Source organism: Panthera tigris, chromosome C1 (assembly GCF_018350195.1).
Source record: "Panthera tigris isolate Pti1 chromosome C1, P.tigris_Pti1_mat1.1, whole genome shotgun sequence".
NCBI classification, from domain to species: Eukaryota; Metazoa; Chordata; class Mammalia; order Carnivora; family Felidae; genus Panthera; species Panthera tigris.
Genome location: NC_056667.1, coordinates 181,625,667 through 181,638,489, shown reverse-complemented (window position 1 = coordinate 181,638,489; position 12,823 = coordinate 181,625,667). Strand labels below are relative to the sequence as shown.

Below are 12,823 nucleotides of genomic sequence, written 5' to 3'. Positions count from 1 at the left end.
AGATGCATGGTATTCTACCTTAGAAATGTGCCATCCTTTATTCAACCCGTCCCCAACTGTTAGACGTTTGCATGTTTTAAAATATGTGCTACTATAGATGTTGTCATTGTAGAGAAATATTTTTTTAAAGAATTCTTACTCATTCCTTTAAGATAAATTCCAAATGTGAACTTACTAAGCTTACGGCTATGAATATTTTTAAGCCCAGATGGGCCTCTAATAAGATCACAACTATTTACACTCTATCAGAGTGCATTAGAATGAAAACTCCAGGGACACTTCTGAAATTACATTTCAGGGGCTCCCTTATAAGGCATTATAATGTGATGCCAATGGACACCGGTGATGGTGGTTTATTTGAATATAGTGACAGTTAAAGGTGTTGTTTATACCCATTGGTACCAGAAGTCTTGGTTTTTCATTTCAGTGGTTGCATTTTCTCACTTCATGCTCTGGGAAGCCCATGGAAACCACAAAAAAAACTCAGTTTCATAAAGTTTGTTTCAAAGTGTAATGTTTTCATGAATAGAAGTACAATGATCTTCAACCTTTGTTGTGCAAATGAATCACTAGAGGATCTTGTTAAAATGCAGGTCACAGTTCATGAGATCAAGCCCTGCATTGGGCTCCCTCTCTTTCTCTACCCCTCCCCAACTCATTCTCTCTCCCTCCCCCCCCTCCCAAAAAATAAATAAATAAATAAATAAGTGTTTAAAACAATGCAGGTCTGAAGTGAGGCCTGAGATTCAACATTTCTAACTCCCAAGTTAAGCTGATGTTGCTTGTCTGTGGGACGCACTTTGAATAGCAAGCGTTTAAGAAACTATGACCCCTTAACAGGGCATAGGCCTGAAGTCATGAAAGTGTCTCTGACTTAAAAATTAATTTTTTAAAATTATCAACCATCTCTTATAAGATATAAAGATATCTTCCCCTGGTTGAGGAAGAAAAGAATGAACTTTCCTGAAAGAGTTCCTTCACAACATAATGATAAGTGATACTGGTAATAGATGTGATGGAAATTTCAGGAGTAGATGGGTCACTGAGTGTCACTGAGGCCTTGAGGAAGGAGATGGGACTTGACATATGTTTCAAAAGTAACGTTGACAGACTTATATGTTTACCAGCTGACCTTGCTGAACTAGCATCTCCTTCAGTTCTCTGAACATTAATTCTGCTGTTACCTTAGAAATATTAATATTTTAGATTAGAGTTCCATTAATCAAGTCCTAATAGACCTTATCCAGAATCTTTGAGAATCTAGCATCCTTTAACCATTTGCTTTTTAGAAAAAAAAAGGAATTACTCAGAAAATAGCCTTAATAAAATGTTTTGAAGCAAAGAATGTTCGTTTTAAATTTAAAGCAAAATCAAGTAATTTTGCAGGAACTTTTCTGTGTTTCTGTCTTGTGTTTCTTATTTTTTTTTTTTTTCTTGATTAGGGTCATGAAAAATGTGCCTTGTTAATACTTGACAAGATACAGGACGAGAGCCTTATTAATGCAAGAAATAACGCACTGCAGACGTAAGTGTGACTACTACAGTTGGATTTGGACATAGTTTATTCATACTCATTTCATAGTCGTTTATTCAACAGATATTAAGAGTGTGCTGTGTGCCAGTCTAGCACTGAGGAACACAGCGGTGAAAGACATAGTCCTGGCTTCTCCTTCAGGAAGTTGACAGTCACATACTGACAAATGCTGACCAAGCTAGACATTTTTAGTTAGAATCTTTATTTTGATATGCCTTCAGAGAATTATATAGTATAATACACTACCATTATGTATTCTTACTGGAAAGTGACAGTTTTATAAATCAGGTTCCTCGAATACATTTGAAGGGTTTCTAAGCAATTTGGCCTAATTACATTTAATACAATTCAGTGTACTCCTCAGCATGGAAGACCTAAAGGCTGATTTGTTTTCCAAATTCCTTATACATTTTAGGGCAAAGGAGTATTAGGATTTTTTTTCCATTAAGTTTCTTAAGATGTATATAGCAGAGATGAGTATACTGGGTTTGACATTATTCTTTAAGGTATTCGAAATTCAACCAAATATTGTTTAGTGCATCTAGTAATAATAAGGAGGTTTGAGATAAATATATATGAGTGCTATTAATACCAATCATGTTGATGGACAGTGTGAAACAGTCATTCAAATGCTAGAGTAGAAAGCAAGGGGTAAAGAACCTTCTAGAAAACATGCCAGAGCTTGCGTTCTTTTTCTGACTCCCTATGTACTGTTATTAGGGTTGTTTAAGATGCAGAGTATTTGTAGTATCTGCAGAGAAATCTGGACCAACATGGAAGAACAGTTGGATCATTAGCACCTGGAAAAGATTTAGTTGGCAAATATTTTTATTTTAAAAAATAAAAATATTCGTGTACTATTTATAGATTCTTAAGTATTTTTTTTTCCTTTTAGCAATTCAGCTACCCAAAACGACACATTCTCATACAAATATGCATCACAGGTGACGTTAGGTGTTGTCTTGTTTCAGACCCCTCCACGTGGCTGCACGAAATGGCTTGAAGGTGGTAGTTGAGGAGTTGTTGGCCAAAGGGGCCTGTGTACTCGCTATAGATGAAAATGGTAAGTGGAAAAAGTAAGCAATCACCACAGGTACCTTACCTATGCTGTGAAGCTAGAGGAAGATGAGAAAGATAGAAGCTCATTAAAAAGGCAGTGAGAATTCTCTACCCTTGGAAGTTTCTGTGTGTGAGAAATCAAACAAGGATAATTTGTCCTGTCTGTCTTTGTAAAATACGTAGTCTACCTGTAGCCCACCAGTGCCTTCCATTTTGCATGTAATGCCAGCAGCTGGTCTCTGACTCCTCAGCGTGGTGGTTAAACTGTTTTAGACACACTGAAAAGCTTTCAAATAGGCATTCAAACTTCTAACTGCATACGCTGAAGAGTTAGAGACTATCCATGTCATTAGTGCATGCTCAGGGGCTCAAAGAAAAACCCAGGTCTTTGTATTTCAGTTCATTCTGAGATCAAACTTTTTTTTTTTTTTTTTTTTTTTTTTTTTTAAGAACAGATCAAAACTCATATTCTCAGTATGGATATTTGGGGAACATGAGTATATGGTTTAATTAATTTCTAGGCTTGAAAGCTTCTCCTGATCTATGTAACATTCCTTTTCTAAATGAACTAACTCTTAACTCTTAGCAGAAGCTTTCTACTCTGCTTCCTAAGAAATTTGGAAAGCTTATGAATACCAGAATTGTGTTAAACTACCATTTTAAGCACAAGGCCTATAAACCGCGGGGAACAAAAGACGAACTTCTGGATATTTATGAACGATGTAATTTTTAATGTGGCATTAATTGTGGCATTATTATTTATAAAGTATTATAATTAATGTAACTCAATTAACTGCTTATTACAGGTATTGGAACTAGCAGCCCATGCCTATTTCTCAGAAGTAAGCATTAGCCATATGACATTAGCTAATTCCTATTAGTTTTTGTTTTGCAGCCCCATTTATCCTAGCATGTACCCCCCGCTCTTTCCCCAACCTGACTCATCTAGGAGGCGCAGAAAGTTCTCTATTTCTCCATGTCCTTGGTTGTCCCACCCCCCCCCCTTCCCCCTCACCTTCTTATCCCTATTATGTATCTTAGGGTTGGCATGCAGTTTTTCTCCAAAGTGACCAAAAGAGATCAAAATAAATTAGTTTTGTCTTTCTCCAGGGTAAGCCTGCTGAATTTGAGGCTTGTCCTGCCAATAGTAACCTCGGGAATGGGAGGCCTGGGTTAGTGGAACTGAGGCCTTTCTTAGAGCTTAGCTGTATCCCAAAGGCCTGGGAACAATTTGGGGCAGTTTTGTACAGCAGCACAATCATAAATCATACCTGTCTATTTTTATTGGTTTTCTTACTAGAGAGAGGAATAATCTGTTGGGGGAAGGAGGGCAGGAGCAGAAATTAGGTCAAGCGTTGATAAAACAACAAAAGGTTGGGTTTTATTAAGCCAGTTCCTCTGAATGAATGAGGGAGAGGTGGTAGGAACTTTGCCAGCAGAGAAGATAGGCTAACCCTTTCAGGTCAGTAGAATAAAGGCTGGGTAGGGATAGTAATTAAATCAAAGAATTTATCTACCTCCCCGTGCACCTGTTGCACGTATCGAGATAGTTTTCTCTTCTGGATAGGACACATCAAGTCTAAATGGTAGAGAATGACATGACTCGACAGTCATTTTCCCACAGTTGGGATTTGGGACTTTGATTGGTGGTATTGGTATTTTTTTTAATTCTATTAAATTTCCGCTAATTGATAGTAAATTTCAAATCACAAACAACCAGTGCTTTCCTGTGTCTGATCTGCTCAACTGATTCCATTTTCCTAGAACTAGTTAATTGGTATAGACTTTATATAAATATATACAGAGCAACAAATCTGCATTAGTCACTTTTACGGACATCTGATTTTCAGTATCTCTCCTAACCTGACACACGATTACCTACGATGGAAAGTCATTGTTCTCAGAATGAGAGTGCTCTGGCCCAGGCCTGAGGCGCATGGTGTGCGTGTGCTCTCAAGTGGAAACACCTTTGTGGTTGTCCTGTTGCTGGTTTTTTTGTGTGGAATTGTGTCCCATCCCTGCCCCCTTGTGTTTCTGTTCACTAGATGAAGACTAGAATTCTGCCTAACTTCGGATAACATAGTGCTTGTTGTCATGTAAACTGAAAAAACAAAAACAAACCCCAAAACCCTTCATGAAGTGTCTCCCCCTCCAGTTCCCTCTAGCCTCACCCCTAGCATGACTCATGGGAAGTAACTCCTCTTTTTGCCTGGCATGATTTCTAACTCAACATACATCTCCACGTGTGAGGTCGTTTGAGATGTACTGTGGAATGCTCACGGCGCCTTTGGATTTCCTGGACTAACCACTGCCTTGTCTGCATTTACGCCCAGGTCATACCCCGGCCCTGGCTTGCGCTCCTAACAAAGACGTGGCTGACTGCCTGGCCCTCATTTTGGCTACCATGATGCCTTTTTCTCCTCCCAGTACAATGACGGCTGTCAACTTCGTTTGTTTTAAAAAAGACAATTTGAGCAGGACGACCCTCTCCAATCTGGGTAGCATGGTTAGCCTGTGCAGTAACAACGTAGGCTCAGAGGACGGGTACAATGAAAATGATTCTGATTCAGAAACGTTTTGACTTTGGACTGTAGAAGCTTTTCCCTCATCACCCATAATGGAAGAAGGGAAAGAAATTTGACTTCCAGGTTTATGTTGTGTTCAAGTGTTATCATGGGCCTGGGCTTCCAGAAGCCTGTAGAGAAGGAATTAATCAAACCCAGAGAGGGCAGCTAGGCTGTAGGACAAAGCACTCACACAGATGGGCGCCAATTTTTATTTGTCTTTATGTTTTCCTTAGATCTAAGATACTTCTGTGAAAGTCTACCTCTCATTTTAAGTAAGAAGTAAAAAATGCATTTAATTCTTTTTCTTTTGGCATAATGCAATTGAGAGGGAGCGGTTCTCTATAAAGAATTTTTTTTTCATATACTCACCCAGTTGTGAGTTCTAAGAAGCATATCAGTATGACATTCATGTCCCCTGGAAGGGGATGGAAGGTATGGATAGGAATTGCCTCAAATCTCTTCTCACTTTGATGTTTACTTCCTTACTAGAAGCCAAAGGTAAAGGTGTTCATCTTCAGAAATGATGCCTGTAATAATCTTTTTGAGGGAGTCCAATTATTCATATATCTTCTCTATAATACGCACTTAAATATCCAGAACTTCTTTCCAAGGATTTTGTCAAAGTTGCCAGATGAATGGAAAAATTCACTGAAAATTGAAGTTGCTTTTTTCACTTAACACAAATATGGCACCGAATACTCCCTGTAACATGTCTGTGAGTAGTTTTCACCCGACTGATTGAATCCAAATCTATGTAATAAAAGTTCAGGTGAAAAGTTGTATTGCACCAAAACTTTGAGACATATGCAAATTTAATATGAAACTACCCTTTATTTATTTGCTAATTCATCCTTAAACCAGAATGCTAACTTTTTAAAAAACATCAGAACCATCGACCTTGTTTATCAGTAGTAAAACGTTAAATGAGCTTCTCAGTCAAGGTCATGCCAAGTGAGTGGAAGTGTGACTACAGAAGGAAGCAAAGGAGGTGAAAGCAGAAAGTAGAAATGGGTGATGTGGAAATTAAAGCCAACTGATAGTTACTTGATGATCAAATCAACATAGTGAATACTGCGTCTGCTCCCTCTGCCAAAGCTTCTAGGTCAAATGGACCCCGTTCTGCACCTGGAATAGCTGTACAAAAAGAAGAATGAAACTCTTTAAACATTATGCACCTACACATGCACACATATATGTATATGTGTATATATATATATATATATATATATATATATATATATATATATGTCTGTAGTTCATCAACCAGCTATACGTGAGGACCAAAATGCTTCAGTCTAAAATGGAAGAATTTAATTGTTTTCCTTCAAAGTGGAAATGAGAACTGAAGTAGCTTTTCTATGGAGTTCAACTGTAATCTTTTTGTGTAACAGTCTTTGTTGTATTTTATATTTCTTAAGACACAGATTTCTAGTTGATGGCTTAACATTTGTAACTGAGGATGTGTTGACCAAGGCTTTTTTTTTTTTTTCTTGCCAAACTAGAGAAAATGTTCATATACTTTTGATGTAAATGTGTTTGTATTTATTTGAAATGAAACAAATGTCGAGGAACATCCGTTGTTTGTCCTCTGTGTTAATTGCTGTGTGCGTGACTTGGAGTAACAAAAAAGCAGAAACACCCTCCGGACCCTCTCTGGGCTAGGCAGCAGTCGTGGGCCAAGCCCAGCATTTCCCCTGCTAAGGTTGCCAGCCGACCCTCAGGCTCTTCCGCGTCGGTTGGAGAGGGGTGCGACATCCAGTGCTCAGCCCCAGTCTGTAGCCAGCCTTGAGAGCCTAGGAGACACTGCCGTCCTTAAAGCTCTTCTGCGAGATGAAAACTCAGGTGGGTGGTGGATCATATGCACAAAGGTGGCCCAAAGAAAGATGCAGGAACTATTCTGAACACACTGAAAATCTCACGTGGTCCCCCAAACGGAATGGGAAATGATATCAGTGTGTGAGTCCATGTACCAAGAGAAGAAATACAAATCACCAGCTCAAGTGCTATTTTCCGCTTGAGGAAGAAACAGGAGAGAAATGTGTTGCATTCGGGCGGGACTCTGACGTTTTATAATCAGTTCCATTTTCACCCTGGAAATTTCTCTTTTATAGCGTGTGTGAGATATTTTTAAAACAGTGTTCTATCATATCTGGATCAAATACACATACCGTATTATATTTTTCATCTAACTGTAAAAGACTTTACTCTTACTCTTTTAATATTCTGGATTTAATTAAAAACTCACATTGGGTTCTTCACAGATGAGAACTTGTTCAAAGGACTTCTAGAATTGATATTAATTCCACTGACGATTTTTGACACCACCAACATTGTTTTTTAAATTCTTGGTGTTGTGCTCCCCTCCTTCCTCTGTCCTTTTTGTTTGTTTAGGGAAGATGAATTTTTAAAAAGTAGATAAATTGCTAATGAGCAATAATGACCTTGTCTTTACCAAAACACTGAAAGTAAGGGAGATCCAATGCTAAAAAAAAAAAGCACGATATACTGTGGTGTCTTTTCTAGAAGTGAATGGAAATCTTGCTCCATTGGCATTTAAAGCAGGAAATGCCTGCTTTTAGTGGGTGAAGCAGCATTCACATTTTTCCTGCAGAGTAGCCTAGAGATACAAGGAAGATTGCAGCAAAGCGGTGGCGGCCATGGACATTTCTCTCCATGTAGCTGCATTTTGACTTTTCCCCTCTCTCACTGCTAGAGGGAGGACAAAGGAACAAAATGAAATCATGCTCGCTCTGAATTGTTCATTGAATCAGATCTCTCTCCCACACTCTCTCTGTTTCTCCATTCCCCAAGCCCAAATTTTTTTCTTTAGGAAATGACTTTTAAAACTCTGAGTTCTGTGTGTTTCAAGTACATCTCGTAGAAATAAAACTAGATTTGCAGCATAGCTTTCTAAGAAAAAAAAAAATTATGCTTTTAACTGAGTCTTAGCTGTTTAGCGCTTTTACCTAAATGTGTTGTTTTGGGACTGTATTTTAACCACAGCCACAGGGATCATGTTTCATTGCACTTAACCTATTCGCCGTGTCTGCCTATCCTTGGTAAATACATTACTATCTCCAAATTGCCTAAAATCTGCTATGATTCTACAGTAAAAAGCTCAGGGGATTTCTATTTATCACTACTAAAAGGGCACCATAGTATGTTTTGGTACTTTAGGCAGTAAACAGCTGCTTGATTTTTTATTTTATTATAAGATTAGAATAAGAACATCAAATGGATTTGCTGCACTCGTTATTCTTTGTACTGTTGAGCAACTTGGTTTGCGTATCTGTTGCATTGGTTGAAGAACTCACCCCCTTTTTTGTCTTGTAATATGAAGTTAGAGTGCCTTTTTATATTTGTATATTCTGAAAATGTTCTGTGAAATGTTTTGTATTTTTTTCGTTTGAGTGTTATCGGAGCAATATAATACCAGTGAGTTTTCATTTCAGCCTTTCTTTGAATGTATAAAGTGTCTTTTTTTCCTATTTCCCCTTTACCTGCTTTGAAATGAAAATGCCGAAGTTTTCTATGGGAATTATGTTGAATTTTGCAGTGCTAAAATGCTTTCTTCTTACAAAACTGTAAACCATAGGTCAATGTTCTAGGGGAAAAGCGTTTTAAGATAGTGACAATCTGAGTGTGTGTAAAAATGTAATTTTATGCGTTTCTTATGCAGTGATCTAAAAATTCAATGCAAATATCTTTTGTTTGGTAGTTTCGTCTACATATTTGATGCTTTAGCATGTGCAATATATCTTTGCAAAGCACGATGATACAAATCTGGTGCCAGTGTTATATTTTGCATAACATATTTGTAATCGCATAAAATACTGTTTGATGATTTCAGTGGGATTTTGTCTGTAATGTTTTCTTATGTAAATTGGAGTTGAATGACTCTGGTAAATGTCATGACTGTAAAAATGAAGACAATGACTTTTAGTTCAGTGAATTACTTTGAACCAATCTGAATCTTTTCAAGCACAGTTTAATACTTTTTCAACTACTGAATGCTAATAATGTAATGAAGTACTTAACTGTAATATACTATGGAAATGCATTCAGATGGTTATTTTTACAAATAAAAACGGTACAAATATTGTTACAATTTGTGTTGGTCTTTAATTTTTCCAGTTTATGCTCATTTTACCAATTATTCCACTAACTTAAATCTTGGTCGCCACCGAAGCCAAATTGTCCTTAAATTTTGAAAATTAACAATCAAGATAGAAGTGTATTTCCAGACTTGCTATGTCTGTTTATACCAACTCAGTTAGAGGGGGAAAAGTTAAATATGTATAATCGTGTTTATTATATTTATTTGTGCTTCCAATTTTTTTGGCAAAGGATCTGAGCTGGCCTGCAACAAAGGACACGTGATAAACTGGAAGTAGAAAAATTAGGACCGAAAAAGAGTACAAATATGGGAACCATAAGATTTAATACAGTGGCTCTGACTGAATGGGAGCTTGCTCTAGATTCCTAAGGCACTCACGGTGAGAGGGGCAATATGACTGTGTAAATCACATATCTCAGAAAGGGGGAAGTCTACTAGGTCCTCAAAATTGTGAAATCAACCACACTTATCTTTGTGGCTGCCACCATTACCCTTCAACTGCTTCATTGCAATACAAGGCCCCACCTCGCTGCACTATCTCAGAGGTTTCAATAGAATTTTCTCTCTTTCTCACATTCAGAATTCCTCCCATTAAGTAATAATTTCAGGGACAGTCCTTAGAAGCATTAAGGAACAAATTCCCAGGGACGCCATTTCCAGCTGAAGAGAAAGAGACTCTGGGGTGGGGCCCTCTGGAGTTCCTCAAAGCACAGTGTTCTGGAGTGCTAGCAGTTCTTACGGTCTAGCCCAATCCCATCATGAAGAAACTGGATTCCAGAGAAATTACATAATTTGCTCAAATTTGTATAATTGATGATCTGAATGTACAACCTGTGCCTATAGATGTTCTTTCTTTTATGCCATCCTGGCAATAATGCTTTGTGATTGTTGGGGTTGCTCCTGCTTAGAGATGTTTAGGGAGGTTTTGTACTTTGCAATGTCTCACTCCTTATTCAAATATACAAATGTTGGTGCTTTTCATTCTGGACGACTGTGAAGCGTGAGTCATACCACAGGTAGGTACTTCATGTAGTTGAGAGCTGAGTGTCTATATTAGTTACCTAATGCCGTGAAACAAATTACCCCAAAACTTAGTGACTTAAAACAACAAATGTGTATTATCTCACAGTGTCTGAGAGTCAGGAGTCCAGGCACGGTTTAGTTGGGTCTTCTGTCGCAGGGCCCCTCATGGGTTGTAATCTTGGTGTTAGCCGGGGAAAGATTCATTTCTAACTCACTCATATGGTTGTTGGTAGATTCTTCATGGGTTGTTGGACTGAGGGCTTTTGTTTCTTGATGGCTCTTCACTGCCTTCAATTCCATGCCAAATTTTTCCCTTCCCAACAGGGCCAGGTCCCAACCTGGTAGCTTACCTCACTAGAGCTAGCAAGCTGAAAAAAGCCAGAAGGAGAAAGTATAAGACAGAAGTGATGGCTTTTTTAAGTTTTATTTATTTTTTTCTTTTTTGAGAGGGAGAGAGAACAAGATGGGGAGGGACAGGGAGAGAAGGAGAGAGAGAGAGAGAGAGAGAGAGAGTCCCAAGCAGGCTCTGCACTGTCGGCACTCACGAACCGTGGGATCATGACCTGAGCCTAAATCAACAGACGCTTAACGACTGAGCCACCCAGGTGCCCCAGAAGTGACAGCTTTTAAACTGAATATTGAAGTGAAATTTCGTTATTTTTTCCATAATATTTTATTCATAAGAAGCAAATCACTAAGTTTGTTCCATGTTCAAGGGACCAAAGGGTCTGACTACCAAGAGGCAGTAATCACTGGGAACTATTTGGGAAGCTATTTATCTCACTGGATCTATCACAATGTCCTTCCAGAGCATAGCATCCTCCTAGAATAACTTCTTCCCAGTCTTGCTAAGGAAATTGTTTACTTGACTTCCTAAATTCAAGAAAAACATAGGGATCCCCTAATTTCACCTGTGCTGTCATAAGCAAGCAGAAAGGAGCCGATCGCTTCTGCTACAGTAGCTGTATTGTTGAACGTTGCTGGTGCACTTTGTCTCCAAACCGCTTGTCAAAGGATCCTTCTAATTCCATTCAGCAGGTTTAGATCCTGGTACATCTGCCCCTCACTGAACACATTTCATGTGTTCCAGAATTAGCTTGCAAGGCACAAAGGCATTCAACTAAAAAGCTATTAACATAACATAAAAAATGTTGTGGGTCAAAGTGCTCTATGCATTGTCTCTGGCAAATTTCATACTGAAGATACATTTGCTGTAAAATATAAAGCAGCAAAGATAATGGCTGTGCCATTCATTAATTTTCAAGCACTCCAGGGGGTGATTGGAAACATGAGCTCTGGGGCTGGCACAGTAACTGTGGGTGGGAGTAAACTGCTACTAGCATTTACTGTATTAGCATTTACTAGGCCAGGGGTACCACCAAACATCCCACCAAGCCCAGCGTGCGACCACCCTGTCCTCAGTGCTGGTGCTCTGCCACCTCACAACTCATCCGCCTCCTCACCATTTTTGCTGAATCATTTCTTCATCGATTTGTTATTTGTGAAGCCAGCCATATTTTTAACTCTTTTTTCACGGGAATTGCATAAACAGGCTCAAATATGTATACCTGTTAAAGAGCACTTACAAGTTTAAGAAAAAGAATTTCAGGGGTGCCTGGGTGGCTCAGTCGGTTAAGCAACCAACTTTGGCTCAGGTCATGACCTCATGTCATGGCTCAGGAGTTCGAGCCCCATGTCGAGCTCTGTGCTGACCACTCAGAGCCTGGAGCCTGCTTCAGATTCTGTGTCTCCCTCTCTCTCTGCCTCTCCCCTGTCCTCTCTCATGCCCTTTCTCTCTCTCTCTCTCTCAAAAATAAACTATTAAAATAAATTGTAAAAAAAAGAAAAAGAATTTCAGAAGCAATGTTGACAACATGGTCCCTGATTGTGTGTTTTTCCAGAAAAGAGCACATGCAAGTGAGTGGAGAGGAGAAAACTACTGCGCAGAATTGAGACACTTAATTCTTTTGTTATTAAATACACGAATGCATGTATGCAGATATACATTCCTTGTCTTCAGCAGGGTATGATCGTATCTACGTCCAGGTGGGGGAATCCTGTTCACAACGATGGGGCACTTGGCCCACAGTCACATAGCAAGATTTGGCAACAAAGCACTATTGTCTCATGTTCTCTCATGTTCTCTAGGCGTTGGTAGACACAATTTCTAGGATACTTTTTTTTTTTTAATCTTTGTGGCTACCACCACAAAGATAAATGACGATTTAATGAAGCAAACTTAAATTCTAGAAGGATTTTATAATTTTCAAGGAAAAAATAGTGAAGTGAAGTGGTACTTGGAGTAAAAAAAACTTACCCATGTTTATATTCAGTTGAAAGCACCCAGCAAGTTTGAGAACTTGAATAACTCATATTTCTTATAGTCGGGATTCCTAAGATTTACAAACATCTAAGCTCAGATCTTAATGACAAGTTGCCAACCATATAAAGACCAGAGGAAAGAGAACAGTCAGTGCCAACACCCAAAGGCAGGAGTGAATGTGGTATGTTCCAGGAACAGAA

The 12,823-nt window shown here is 38.6% G+C and overlaps 1 protein-coding gene across 7 annotated transcripts in view; it reads left to right on the top strand.

Moving 5' to 3' along the window:
• The window catches only part of ANKRD44 (ankyrin repeat domain 44), a 227,656-nt gene that overhangs the window by 202,421 nt on the left and 12,412 nt on the right, over positions 1–12,823 (top strand). For 3 of the 7 annotated variants that reach the window (XM_015543192.2, XM_015543193.2, XM_042994983.1), the window contains exons 26-27: positions 1,443–1,525; positions 2,506–2,597. In XM_015543192.2, coding sequence (XP_015398678.2) covers positions 1,443–1,525; positions 2,506–2,597 — 175 coding nt within the window. Of the gene's footprint in view, positions 1–1,442; positions 1,526–2,505; positions 2,598–4,926; positions 7,895–12,823 lie in introns of those variants that run through there. The other 4 variants (XM_015543195.2, XM_007094714.2, XM_007094713.3 and 1 more) reach the window with 2 other exon arrangements.